The following is a 14386-nucleotide window of genomic DNA, read 5'->3' on the forward strand; positions in this document are numbered from 1 at the left end:
TCCGGTTAGCTTACCTGCGATGGCTGATCCCTGCGTCAGGCTGCGCAGTGGCGCGCCGGCTCCTGGCAGAGGACGGGGTACTCCCGGTCCCTGATCCCTGCGCGGCGCGCACAGGCTCTAGGCTCCCTGAACAGCAGGGAGGCAGAGAAAACGCGCCAGGAAGCCTAGCCACAGTGCGGAAAGAGAAAGAAACAAGCAGGCAAACCCGACGCGTAGCAATATCTCTACTATAGAGAGAGACCCTGCTGCCTCACGCGTCAAATCCCCGCGTGGCGGGAGGGGCGGAGCTCCGCTTCCCGCCCTCCCACCTCTCGCGAGATCTGGAGCCGGCTGAGGGGAGCAGCGAGCGTCCCAGGGATAAAACAAAAAGAGAAAAAACAAAGGTGGATGGGATAAAAAGCCGTTCCCGAGACATTGCAGTGCTGAACACATAGACCAGGTTCGTTTCAAAGCCAGCAACACTGTCGTATCATAAGGCAATACCTCACAGTGCAGCAAAACAATGGTCTTAGTCCATACCTCGTGGAGGATAAACACCTGGGAGCAATAGGACAATAGGAAATGGCCTCAGATTGTGCCAGGGAGGGTTTAATTTGGAACTGGGAGAAGTTTCTTCACCAAAGGGGTTGTCAAGTGCTGGAACAGGCTCCCGGGGCAGTGGTGGGGTCTCCGTTCTGGGGTGGTTTAAAGACATTTGGATGTGGGACTAGGAAATAGTTCTGTGGTGAGCTTGGCAGTGCTGGGTTGAGGTTCTGCTTGATGGTCTTAGAGGGCTTTTCCCATCCAGATGATTCTGTGATTCTCACGGAAACATGGCTAAAATTACTGGGATTATAACAGACATCTTGATATAGACAAATTCACAAGCATTTTTAGGAATATAATATTGAAGATTTATTAGGAGAGCAAAGACTTACAGCTGGGCGGGAGTGGCTGGTTTGCCTTATTATCAGTCCCTCACTTTATTCATTTTAATGTGTGCTTAAGTACTTTCTGTAACTGTTACATATTCATTAAGTCCAAAAAAACTATTTACATTCCAATCATCCCTCCTTCTTCACTCTTTGCCCCTGTCTGCCAGGCTGGCCACATCTTGGTCTTCTGGTTTGTCACAGGGCTGAGAGCTGAAGTCTTATACAGCCCTAATTCACTTGTGGCTGACACTCTTCTCAGGGAGGTGTGACTGTAAATAACAGATTTCCTCGGATGCATGAGAGCTGTTTCTTTTTCTTCCTTCAGGGTGTCTTGATCTCTTGCTTTGTGGCTTATCAGTTTAAAAACATGTATTACCATGTACTTCTTACCACATTTCTAGCATACTACAACTATTACACAGCTAATAATTCACTCTAACTTTGTTTCTACTTAACTATATTTTATCAAAGTGCTACTTTACACAGTACCTTATCACTTATAAATGCTAAATTCATGTATGCAAAAGCCAACTTTCACTATCCACTCATTTATGACAATCTGATGTGCTGCCCTGGACAGGACACTTCTGCCAGAACCACAAGGAGAAAGGGTGAGGTGTGGAGGAAGAGCTCCACTCACCTGCATGGCCCTTCCTGGCAGCTACAGCACAGGAGATTGATTGTTCACCAATTGTGTGCTATGAAAAAAATTAAATAAATTTTCTTTTACTTTGAATGGAGAGCAAGCTTTTAAGTAGCTCTTCTGACTGAAAAGAAGGAATTTTTACAATATAGAATTTCAGCAAAAGGTGCTGTGATTTGGCTGGAGGAGAAAGAGCCATATAGATATTGGCAGAGTAGTTGAAGGAAACTCTAATTGAAATTTATCCCATTTCACTCATTAGTTAGAAAAGGTCATTTAATAATGAAGGCTGTCATAGCATTTTCATCAAAATAGTACCTTTTAGCCAAATAGCACAATGTCTTATGTAATATATTCTGTGATATGGTGAAATATAAAATACTAGTCACAAAGTGGAGTCAGATTTTTATGGGAAAAAGCCATTAAAAGAGAAGCAGTTACAAGAAAGTGAAATGTCTACAGCAATTCAAAGACGAGCTGGTATGGTTTGCTTTCTGTATTGATTTTGCTTTCTGCTTAGCAACAGGATCTCATGTGGGTTATATAAAAATACAAAAACACCCAACAATATGATTCAGGATAACCTTTTCTAGAAATATTGCAGGTATTAATCTTGGATGGAACTGTTTTACCTTGGAAGATTTGAGCAATAAAATACAAACCTGAAGTATTTGATCTGTGGGGAACCAACTGGAAGTGCTTGCTTGTATCTAAAAAAAGGCTTTGACTTTAATGTGATTAAATACATCTTTATGTGACGTCTGTTCAAACATATCAGAGGCAGCTGAAGACAAAGGAGATGGGTTGATGGAAAACAGCTTAGAAAAGCAGGCTGTCCATAATGGCTTATTTCAGAGAACAGGGCTTGTTAAACGTCATGTAAAATTCCAAGAAACCCCAAGTATTTCTATTTATGTAGTTCCATTCAGCTCCCCAGCAGTGTTATGGTAGGATACCTTTTGTTCTACACTCCAATCTGGTGGCTTTTGCAGGACTATTGAAACATTTTTGTGAGATGACTGAAGTTTCAAATGCATTTGCTTTGATTTCACTAACCTTTTACATCTTTTTTCTGATGATACTCAAGTGACTGTATTCCCCAGAAAGGACATTTTTGCCTGTGGCTAGATGCCATCATCTTGGAAGATACTTAATGTTTTCAGCTGTCACTGGAATTAACTTTAGCTTGTTGGGAGCTGAATTTTCTTTGCTTACATGGTCAGCTTTGTTTGTCCTGCAAGGTCCTCCCCAGTCCTGTGGCTCTGTGCTCAGTCTGAATTGTCTTTTTTAAAGGAAAGGGTGGCAGATTGCTCTTCCCTGGACTCCACAGTAGAAGCTGGGAAAATCACTTAACATGTCTTTTCTGTGGAGGAGGAATACATGTCTGTGATTGTTTTGAATAAGAAAGGTGATTCAGGGAATGCTTTTTAGGACATTAACTCTTTTCCTTCTTTTGTGGCTTCCCTCAAATATGGAATGAGAATAAAAAATCCTGTGATGTGAAGCTGCTACTTTTGTAAATGACAAAGGAAATGGTTCTTCAGACATGTATGGATTTTTAACTCAAAAAAAAAAAAAAACTCCAAAGAGCTGGGTTGGGGTACATAGTAAAGTCAGTGATGCCAATGCATGTGCCTAGGGATAGTTTTCCTGCCTGTTCAAAATATGCAGCACCTCCTTTTGTATCCCACCAGTCCTGCTCCTGCTTCTTGGATAGCTCCTGGTTCTGCGTTGCTTGTGGGGAAAATCAGCCTCTCATGTGGCAGCACGTGATGTTGAGACAGTACAGGTGGGGAAGGGGTCTTTAACTGGAAATGTTATAAATCCTAAATCTCAACAGGTACCTTGCCTTTGTGATAATGGATAGATGTTGATGACACATTGTGGTGGGCTGACCCCATCCAGCATCCAAGCATCCACCCTGCCTTCCAATTATTCCCTTTTGCCGGGAGATGGGGAGAAAAAAATAAATCAAAGGGAGGCAAAAACACTCATGGGTTGAGATAATGGAGTTTATTAAGCAACACAAAAGCTGCCCACGTAAGCAAATCAAAATAAAGGATTCATTCAGTACATCCCACTGGCCAGCAGATGTCCAGCTGCTTCCTGAGAAGCAGAGCCTCAGCTTGGTTAATGGCCACTTGCAAAGACAAATGCCATAATCACTAACATCCCATTTTCCTCCTCCCTCCCCTGAGCATTTGTTGCCAAGCCTGATATCATATGGCAGGGGATATCCCCACAGCCAGCTTGAATATCTCCATGTCCCCTCCTAACTTCCATCCCACCCCCAGTCTCCTCACTTTGGGGCTGGATGTAGGTAAGACAGAAAGCCTCAACATGGTGTGAGCACCACAGCTCAAGGCAATGCACCATACAGGATGCCATGAGGAGAGTGACCTCCACCCCAACCACACTGGCATCAACATGGACTGTGGTGGGTTGACCACAGCTGGCAGACAGACACACACCCAGCTGCTCTCTCACTCTCCTTCCTCGATGTGGCAGGGAAAAATGAGATTGAAAAATTAATGGATCAGTGTAAAGGCAAGGATATCACATACCAATTACCATCATGGGCAAAACGGACATGGTTTGGTGAAAATTAATTTAACAGTGCCAAATAGAAATGAAGAATGGTTAAAACAAATATGGAAGCTACAAAAGCCTTCCCCCTTCATCCTGAGCTCAACTTCAGCCCTTCATTTCTGACTCTACCTCCTCCCATCCAAGTGATGTGAGGCAATGAGGAATGGGGACTCTCATCAACTCATAATATTCCCTCTGACACTTTTTTCTCCTCACACTTCCTTCCTGCTCTAGCACAGGCCCTTTCCATGGGCTGCAGTCCCTCAGATAAGCCCATGCCAGTGTGGGTCCTCTCCAAGAGCCACTGCTCCTTACTGAGAATGAGCTCCCACATGGACACCTCTCTCCACACCAAAATGAAAGTAATGGCATCACAACACCAACAAAAGTGATCAATTTACGCACATGATAAAACTCCAATGCTTGGCCCCTCACAGCATCACAACAGTAAAATATTCCCTTACAATTATCCCATTCTTCTGGCCAAGTCCAGTCTAAGTTTGGTCCATTACCTCTCCCAATTGCTGTCTTTATCTCAAATTTCTGAGCAGATCCTTCCTACTCCTAACTGGAGGGAAAAAGCAGATCCAGGTGCCATTGTCTTATTCTGCCTGCTGACCAGATGGAGGACATGACAAAGTGAGGTGGCAAAATCACCTCGAAGGTGAAAGGCCACAAACAAAAATTGAAGGGGGAGACAGCTGCTCAGAAGGGGTCACTTCTTCTGTACTTATTGATGGCATGGGTCTCAACCATGTCCCTCTGGTGGTGCTGGGGCAGACACAGCCAAGCCCTAGCAGAGTGGTGAGGAGACCTCTTATAACACCTCTTAGCCTTAGAAGTCTCCCTGAGGTCAGCAGGACCAGAGCAGCTCATTTTTCTATGGCACAGGACACTTAATCATAGGATCACATATTTCAGCCCATGAAGTGGGAAGCACATGAGTTTTCATTCTTATCTTTGCTTCTCACCATCCTACCCTTATTTTCAAGCAGTAATAAATTATTGTCAATTAAATTGAATTAGTTAAATGAAATTAATTTTCCCCGAGTTGTATCTGTTTAGCCCACGACAGTAATTGGCAAGTAGTGATCTCCCTGTCCTTATCTCAACCCATGAGCTGCTGCTGCTTATTTCTTCCCCACCACCCTTTTGAGGAGGATGAGGGAGAGAGATCAGCAGGGTGGAGCCCTGGTAGCCAGTCCTAGTCAACCCACCACACATGTTTATTAACTTTGTACCCTCGGCACTTAATACTCTTTTTATTCAGGATATCACCTGGGGGTTTTTTGTTACTTTGGAATTACATTTCCTGAGGCGCAGGAGGTTTTTGAAAACCCCGCTTAAAAATCCCCTGGAGAAAGAATTCAGCAGCAGAACAGATGCAGAGCTCAGCACAGCAAGATTCAGTCATCTTTAATGGGATATGTGTGTACATGACGTAAGAGAAACATACTTGGCATTCCTTTCTGCCTTCAGGAAAAGTCTCTGATGAGGAAACAGTGGAGTCCCAGGAAACTTGGAGGTGCTGGATGGACCTTCTATGGGATAGTGTTAGATGGAAGGGTGCAGGACTATGCTGATCCACTGTGGAAAACCTCTGAATTTACTGCTGCATCTTTAAAGCATTTTCTAAAATGCATATGATACCCTTAAAAATTGTGTTTGCTTTGCCTGCCACAGTACTGGTAGAAATGCTTCCAACCATATGCATGACACATACATAGAAGGACTAGTTTTGTGTATTTATCAACTTTGGACAGGGCTGAATGGCTTTGAAGTGCCATTGCTTTATCATAGCTGAACCTGGACTCAATATTTTAAAAATATCTTTTCCAGCTGTCAGTGATGCTCCAGCAGCCCAAATTCTTGCACCTTTGAAGCTAGATTGTAATAATTTGATATAAAGCAGCACTTGAGTTATTAGATAAAAGTACACAGGCAGCACTTGGAAGCATCCAAAAGAATCAGAAAGCATCCAAAATCACGTTGTATGGCTGAGTGTCGCTCAGCAGGGCAGGCTGTGTAGCACAGACACTTGAGATATTGCCCCAAGCAGCAGCAAAACCCAGACACAAGCCTGGCTTATCTGCAGCCTGAAGCTGCATTGGGCAAACCAACACGGGGACATTTTAATTTCAGTTTAAGAATGGTTGGACTTATTCTTCATTGGCATAATACAATCCAATGATAATGTTTTAAGCTGGAACAATGAGGGGAAGAATTTTGTGTGGTTTGAAGAAATCAGACCAATTTTAAACAAGTTTAGGGACATGGCTGAGTGGTTGGCTTGGAAATGCTGGGTTGAACTTGATAATCTTAAGGGTCTTCTCCAGCCTTGGTCCTTCTGTTCTGTTCTGTTCTGTGATCCTTTTCCCTTGCTTGTGTACATTATAGACCCAGTACTGACTTTGGTAGGGAGCACTGGCATTTTAGCTTCTCCCAGTTTCCTTCAGCAAGACCACCCCTTCCTCAACAAGAGAGCTGTCCTGAAATTTTAACCTAAAATCATTATTTATTGTCATTTTTTCTTAGTTAGTCATGACCTCAAAAAAAAAAAAAAGGAAAAGAAAAAGAAAAAAATATATACTTTTTTTTATATATATACAGCTTTTTACATAGCTCTGAGTGGGGTTTAATCTGTTTTTCCATGTATTTTTTCTCTTCCCTATTCATGCTCTTTGTTCTTTCCGGTCTTTTCTCTATTTCATCCTACTTGAAATGGAACATGAAGAGGAAGAACACTACATAAGAGCCATTTAAAATAATTAATCAATGTACTTAGTCTTCTAAAAATACTCCTACAAAACCACCCCCTTTAAAATAAACGTGTAACTAAAACAGTAATTTTGAATTCTCAGAAATGTTTTCATCAAGGCTAAATATTAATTATGCTGTTACAAAAATAAATCAACAACAAATTTATGAATTATTCATCCTCGTATAGGGATTTATTGGAGAGTTTGCAAGTGAGGACAATAAAATCATTACCATAAGTAAAATATTATTAAAAGCATAACACAAGTATGAAGGATTTTTAAATGTCAGGTTTGTGCATAAAGGCGGTAAAATGTTCCCTTCCTTTGACCTCCTCTTCCATCAGGACTACAAAAAAACCCAGGGTATGAACTCCAACAGTGCCTCTTTCTGTTGCCATCAGGAAAATACTTGAGTCGGACTTTGTCCTTACCAAATAGAAATACTATAGCCTTTTCTCTGTGGGTTTCCACCTCTCCTACAGTCCCACCTATGCATTTTTGCTCCGATTGTCTTCAGCCGTAGAGCAAACAGAATTATCCAGGTGGCCACAAATGGGTGGTTGTTCCCCAACTGCTTCCTGCTGGCCCCAGGAGCAGGCAGCAGGCGATGCCTGGTGTCATTAGGGCCCCTGTTTAACCACGTGTGTGGCTGGGAGGGCATGTTTGTATTTCGTTTGTACAGACATGATTAGCTCCTTCTCAGAGTTCATCTGCTGTAAAACTGGAAATGTGTCATGCACTATTACCCAAGCAAATGTAATGCCCCCAGAATAAATATGCCCCACGAGCTCACAGGCTGTAATTGATGGAAAAACAGGTGTTCCCCCTATCCTCTGTGATTGCCTGAACATATGGCCTCTTTTATACCACCCTCCAATTGCTTTGTAATGTTGGCTCCTGCAGAAAACGGAATAGTGTTAGTGTAAAAGAGTGGGTTTCAAGAGTGTTCTTCAGTCCACAGCCAAATTAAATAAAAGCAGTAGAGCCCTTTTTGGTATTTAACTAATTAAACTACAGCAGCCACCACACACACTTCAGGCATCAAATTGCATCTCCAGCCACTCTCATTTTAAATGGTGCTCTGATTTAGCAAATTAAAGCTACGTGTAGCAGAATTTCCCGTTTGAATGCTGTGAACATCCTCAAATTGGACCTTCCAAATAGAATCAGTAAAATAATACCAACTCCTGGTTGGTTTTGTACTTTACAGCCTGAAGTTTACGTTGCAAAAACATTTAGGTCTCAACAGCTGTGTAAGATCTACTGGCCTTGCAGTGTTAATAATAGGAAGATTTCAGAATGAGGTGCAGGCAGAAATATAAGTGGTCTCTTTATATAACAGGTTTTATGCAAAGACCTTGTTCACCTGAGTGAATTCACTTGGGGGAGAAATGAAAGAAGGAAGGTGACAGAACAGCTGGAGGGCCACCCTTAAAAGGTGAGGGCTGGTGATACTGGGACTTGGTTGAGTGTTGATCCCTGTGCATTGATCTGTTCCCCCAAGTATGTGTGTCTGTCTCTGCATCACTCTTTCTGTCACACTAAAGCTAGCAGTGGACAGGACAAGTCTCTGCTCTGGCTGTCTGTGGTGCTGGAAGATTCCCAGCATCAAGACTTGGTCTTATTTCTCTCTGTCAAACCAGCAGCATGTTTTTTGTTTACTCAGTAACATGTTTAGGATGTGATCCCCCTACTCCCTAAACAAGCCTCTTTTCTTTTCACAGAGAGAGCTTATTGTTTACCCACCAAGAACTATCAGTAATTTAATCTAAATTCAGTTCACATATTGAAAGCAAGCTCTGTGGGTAGCCAAAATATGCTTGTCTTCGTCTTACAAAATCAAACAGGCTGATCATGATATGACATCAGAGATGAATTTTCTGTCTGGCTTTTACTTTGTGACTGATCCAAAAGAAAATGTCATTACATAATACCTTTCTTCATCCAAAATATACTTGCATAATAAGACAAGTATAATAATAAGATGATAAGACATTGGCGTCCTCCTGAACCCTTCTGAATTTTCTGCAGATAAATGTGGTGCTTTTACCTGCCTGTGTTTTTTCTTATGCCCTGCTTCTGTTTGTCTCTGCTCTTTCCTTAATTGCTTCAACAAGAAGACAGTTGTTCCTCTTCTACAAGGTGCACAAAGAAGAAACACATATTTCTATATTTATACTTTCCTGGGATGCTTTCATTTCAGTGACAGCTTTCTTAATTCATGGCTTGCAGGGTTTCATGCCTGTGTTTCCCACACTGTATTGAATATATTTCACAGGGTTCTGGCTACCATTTCAGAGGTGTTGAAGCTCCTGAGCTCCCCCAGCCTTCTCCACCGCACGGTTCTGAGTGATGGGATGGGTTTGTTGTCAGTGTGGATGCGGTGAAGTCACAGGGTACTGGCTGCAGAGAGTGATCCCCACACCCCATGGGTGTCTGGAGAGATGCCACAGCAGCCAGAGAGTTGGGCTTCAGATTATGGACCTGAGCTTTGAATAAGGATTATTATGTTTAAATATGTTATGTCTACTAACAAGCAAGGCAATAGAGTGTTGTGTGTAAGTGCTTGGCTTTTCAAAACCAGTCTGTCTCCCTTTTACGTGGACTAGTCTTTGAAAGATCAGAAATGCAGGTACAAAAACACAGCTACAGCCTGAAACCTTTGCATGCCTTTTGACAATAAGGAAGAAAAATCTACTCAGTTAAACTCCTAGCCCTCATAACTTAAGATTTCATCCTCAGTATTGAAAGATATCTTGCCTGTATGCAAAGGAAGATTTTGCACTTGGTCTGCAAGGGGACATTTCTGCTTGGGAAATGCAGTGATTCCCACTGAGAAACCACACAATGAAAAAAAATTGCTTTACCAACAGCTCTGCACCAGGTCCTAATCATGACATGGATTGCTTGGAAGCATGTCTATCTTAAATATCATGTTGAACTGAAGTTATAGAGAAGAAATACTATTTTCATAATGGGTCTTCTGTTTGTTTCTGATTTTGCACTCAGGCAGAATACCACTGGGTGCAGTAGGGACTGAATAAATATTTCACTGATGAACAACAAACCTGAATTGTTTATGAAGCATAAAACAATTATCTTTGACTCCACCTGATGCTGCTGAGCAAGCTGTTCCTATTCATTGTGCTATTATTAGATGGAAATGTAGTGCATTGGACAGCAACTTTCATGAATGGGTGGCAAAACCAAGTCCATGTAGCAAAGACTCCTCTAGCACAATTCAGAACTCTGTACACAGACCATCATCCTGCACAGAAGGATTTCTTGAAAACCAAACACATGTGAATGAATTAATTGTTTAGAAAAGAGTACCTAGACTTTCAAAATCCTCCTATGGATGTGGGTGTTCTGACCACTACTTAAAGACACGAGGGTAGAAATTGTCATTGTACATAGAGACCACCCTGATTTCATTTCTGTATGCAGACAATATTTCTGCACAATTCCTTAATACAAAGTGGAAAAAAAACCCCAACATGCCAACTTGCAGTCTCAGTGATGAGAAATGAGAGGTAGAAAGCCCTTTGTGTTTTGAGTAGAACAGCAGTGGTAACACCAACACAGAGAAAACCCACATGGAATCAGAAATTGCTTGGCGAAATGGCCAAATTTAAATAAAGCCTCAGAAACAATGCTAAAAATGGAACAGAGGGATCTTTAAGGCATCTGTCCAGGAAAGTGAAGAAAATACGTTTTTGGCAGTGAACACTGAGAAAATAATGCAGAGAGCAAAATAAATTAAAATGAACAGGAACCACATGCCCTGGTTGCTGGCTTGGCTTTGCTGAACCTTGACCTGTTGTTACATCATTCTGCAGAAAGCAAGAGTAGTTGAACAGCAGGATGATGGTGTAGTGTCATTTTATCAGTGTTCTATTCTATATCAATATTTATTGATATTCTCTTGGTGATTCTAGTATACTTACTACACTCTCATTTTTTTCCCCTCCTCTAGATCCATTCATGTTCCTGTTATTTGAGGCTCCTGCTCTTATGGCTGGTAACAGTAGTGGCAGTGGTTAAAGTCCCCTGATCTCTGTGGGTACATGGAGATGCTCCAAACCATACCCACTCTGGCATAATGATATCTGGGGCTGAGATGTCAGACACTGGAACACTGGTCTTTTACAATAGTTTCCTCTCCTCATTGTTTCCTATTTATATTTTGGTCATTTTCCCATTTTAGAAGCCAGTGAAGAGTAGGGCAGGCATATCTGTCACTCCTTAATAAAGAGAAGGAAGCACAGTATTGAGGCACAGACCTAAAAGCAGCTTATTAAAATTTGCAGTTTAAAAGTTGGAAGAATCAAGCAAAGAAATACAGTGCATTATAAAGTGAAGCTGCTAAAAGGTTCTGTTTGAGAGGCACAGAGCATTTAGAAAACATTAGGAAACTTAGAAGCATTTTCCAATGTGAAAATACAGTGAAATGGTAGAGGGAATGTTAAATAAAACTGAAGGATCTGGGGAAATGCAAATGTGAAATGAAAATATGGAAATAATTGTTTAACAAATTGAAGTAATTGCTGAAAAAGTACAACATGAAGACCACTGGATTGAAATTATTTTCAAATGAGAAATTGTACAAAATTAAAAACTCTATTTGAGGACAAATGTATTTGCCCACCATCATCAGGGTGCCCATTAATGTAGCCCATCTAGGGTATGTCGGAAGTGTCGGGGGACAATGCACGCGAATCGGTCTGCACCGCCCGGTGAGTCCCGGGTCAGTAGCTCAATTAAAAAAAAAAGAAAAAAAAGCTGAATTCGCCCCGTTCTGCCCTCGCACGGAGGCGAGAGGCGACGCGGGCTGGGGACAAAACACCCACCCGCGACGGGATGGGTGCGAGGGGCTGGCGGGGTCCGCGCTCCTGCCTCACCTTCGGCTCGGGCTCGGTCTTACCGATCACCTGCAATAATGGAAACCATCGCACACCGGCACCCAGCCAGCCCCCCGCTCTTAGGGAGCAGCCCCCCTGCCCTCGGGGACCAGACCCAGCACCCCCTGTCCCGCCGAGCCGCCGAGCCACCCCCCGCCATTGCCCCCCCAGTCCCCCGGGACCCGCCAGGCTTCGCCCCCGCGCCCCCGCCTCCATCCCGCTCCCTTCCGCGCCCCCCCGGGAATCACCCCCACCCCCGGCTCGGGGGCCAGGTACACTTGACGTCAGGATGGCTGTCGTCGTTTTGACGTGTAAACACTCATTTCCATTCCGGCTCCGGAGGGTCTGTGTGCCTCGGGCAGCCGCGCCGGCAGGCAGGCAGGCAGGGCTCCGCTCCCCGCTATCGCGTAGCAACGCGGCGCCGCATCCCGCCCGCATCCCGCCCGTCCGCATCCCTCCCGCGTCCCGCGGCCATGGCCGGGCGGCGCTGGGCCGGCCGGTGCGCGGCCCTGGCCGTGCTCCTGGCTGCCTGGTCCCTGCCCCGAGGAGGCAGCGCCGGGCGGCTCTTCCTCAACGAGTGGGCAGCGGAGATCCCGGCTGGCCCCGACGCTGCCAGAGCCATCGCGGACGAGCTGGACTACGACCTGGTGGGACAGGTACGGCCAGGCGGGGGACAGCCGCTGCCGCCCATCCCGGAGGATGCTCCGCGACAGGGCTCCTTTCCCATCCCGCTACGCTCCTTCCCTCCCCTCTCCCCTCCCTCAAACTTGTGCCCGGCTGCCGCCCGCGGGAGTTTGAAGCTCCCGGTCTCCCACCGCAGGCTCCCAGGGTCCGGGTCCGCCGCTGGCTGCCGGCCAGGGACAGCGCTTTCAGAGGGGACGGGGCAGGGCGGCTCGGCTCTTCCCCAGGGGACCAGGAGGGGACCTGCGGCTCCCCTTGACGGGAGCGGGCACGGTGCACCCGTTCTCCCGTTCTCCTTGGCGGGACTGGGGAGGGTCGGGCGGGGGTCCGGCTATTTCTGGAGGGGTCCAGGCAGGGCACCTCGCTCTCCCTGAGGAGACAGGACAGAGTCAGGCAGGGCACCCTGCTGTCCCTTGAGGAGACCGGCAGGGCACCCCGCTGTTCCGGAGGGGAGCGGGCAGGGCGCCCGGCTCTCCCCCGGCAGTTCGGACAAGAGGAGGGCGCGGACAGTCCCGGCTGCTGCCCCGCGCCGCCTCCGCCCCGCCGGCTCCATCGCCATCGCGGGGCTTCTCTCCAGCCATCCCTCGGGCGCTTTTTTGGGATGCCGTGACGTCAGCGTTGTCAGGGATGAGTAACCACCGTGAGGGAACAGCTTCTTCTCACCTCCCGGCGAGGGTCCTGTGCCGGGCACCGAGTCCGCCAACGCCGGGACTCCACTGCCCCCGGCCCTGCCCCGTGGCCGAGGTCGCGGTCAGCTCCCCTCCGTGCTCCCGGCGCCGTTCGTGGACAGCCCCCTCTGGCCGCTTGCCCAGCCCCGCGTCCTGGCACGGCCGTGTTCTCCGGACCCCCAAACCAGTAGGTGTGACCCCCACCTCTGTGGGTTTGGTCCTTCTGCCTCACTAGGAGGTACATTTGCCCCCAGGTCTTTCAAACAGCCCGTCCTTAGAGAGTGGGGTGTTGAAACTCAGCGGCTTGCACCCAGCTCTGCCGATGGCTGGCTGCTGTGCCGGTGAAAATGCTGCTACGGTGGGTGACTGCACAGCCCAGCCCCGCAGTGAGGTGTCTGAAGCCATGCAGAGCTTTTCACACCTCTCCAGCTGAAACCCAGGAAAAGTAGATGTGTGACCATAGGTGCAACCTGCCCTCTAAAATGTGGCAATGCCAAAGTGTGGCCGTGAGTGTAGTGGTCACTGGTACTGGAGCTATGTAACTTGAGCACTGTAGTAGTAATGACTGCACTTGAGTAGCTGAAATGAAATTACTCCCCCAGCTGCTTCTAGCAGCACGGAGGCTGTGAGAAGCACTTGTTACTTGAAGAGTGCTTCCTTGTTAAAATATCTAAAGGCTAGTTTCTTGCTCTTTTGTCTTTTTGGCAGCATGAATTCATTCAGGTTTTGAATGTTGGGACTTGCTTACAGTGGGGAAATACCTCTCGATAGTTAAAGCATGCCTGTGTCTTGCAGATTGGGTCACTGAAAAACCACTACTTATTCAGACATAAGAGTCACCCAAGACGGTCCCGAAGAAGTGCTATTCATATCACTAAGAGACTTTCTGATGACGAGCGGGTGAGTGTTGAATTTATTCTTTTTTTTAATTATTTTTTTGTTCTGTCTCCTTGCTGCTAGCTTTGTAATGAGGTCACAGGCAGGCCTTCCTCATTTTGCAAGTCTAATATATTCAGCCATCCATACTGATGCTGAATAATACTCAACTATTCTGTCATTCACAGGCAGAATCTCACCCTCCCTTACCATATACTTTACAAGAGATTTCCAAATTAAGATTTAAGATGTGCAGCACCGGAATTTCAGATGTTGGTGTGTCACTGGTGAGAGTGTGAACGGGGAACCACAGGGCTGGATTCAATGTAAAAATCCATAGATGCACTAAGTTTAA

At 45.5% G+C, this 14386-nt stretch overlaps 1 protein-coding gene across 2 annotated transcripts in view; it reads left to right on the plus strand.

The window, feature by feature from the left end:
* Positions 1–307: 307 nt before the first annotated feature.
* PCSK1 (proprotein convertase subtilisin/kexin type 1) overlaps positions 308–14386 on the plus strand; it is a 39151-nt gene continuing 25072 nt past the window's right edge. Inside the window, exons 1-2 of one of the 2 annotated variants that reach the window (XM_085042121.1) lie at positions 308–439; positions 13951–14055. Coding sequence is in view for 1 of the 2 variants with exons in the window: in XM_085042120.1 (XP_084898246.1) it covers positions 12280–12462; positions 13951–14055 (288 nt within the window). In the remaining variant the exon portion in view is untranslated. Of the gene's footprint in view, positions 440–12124; positions 12463–13950; positions 14056–14386 lie in introns of those variants that run through there. The other variant, XM_085042120.1, reaches the window with a different exon arrangement.

The sequence above is a fragment of the Lichenostomus cassidix genome, chromosome Z, assembly GCF_008360975.1.
Source record: "Lichenostomus cassidix isolate B80296 chromosome Z, HeHo_3.0, whole genome shotgun sequence".
Classification (NCBI taxonomy): Eukaryota; Metazoa; Chordata; class Aves; order Passeriformes; family Meliphagidae; genus Lichenostomus; species Lichenostomus cassidix.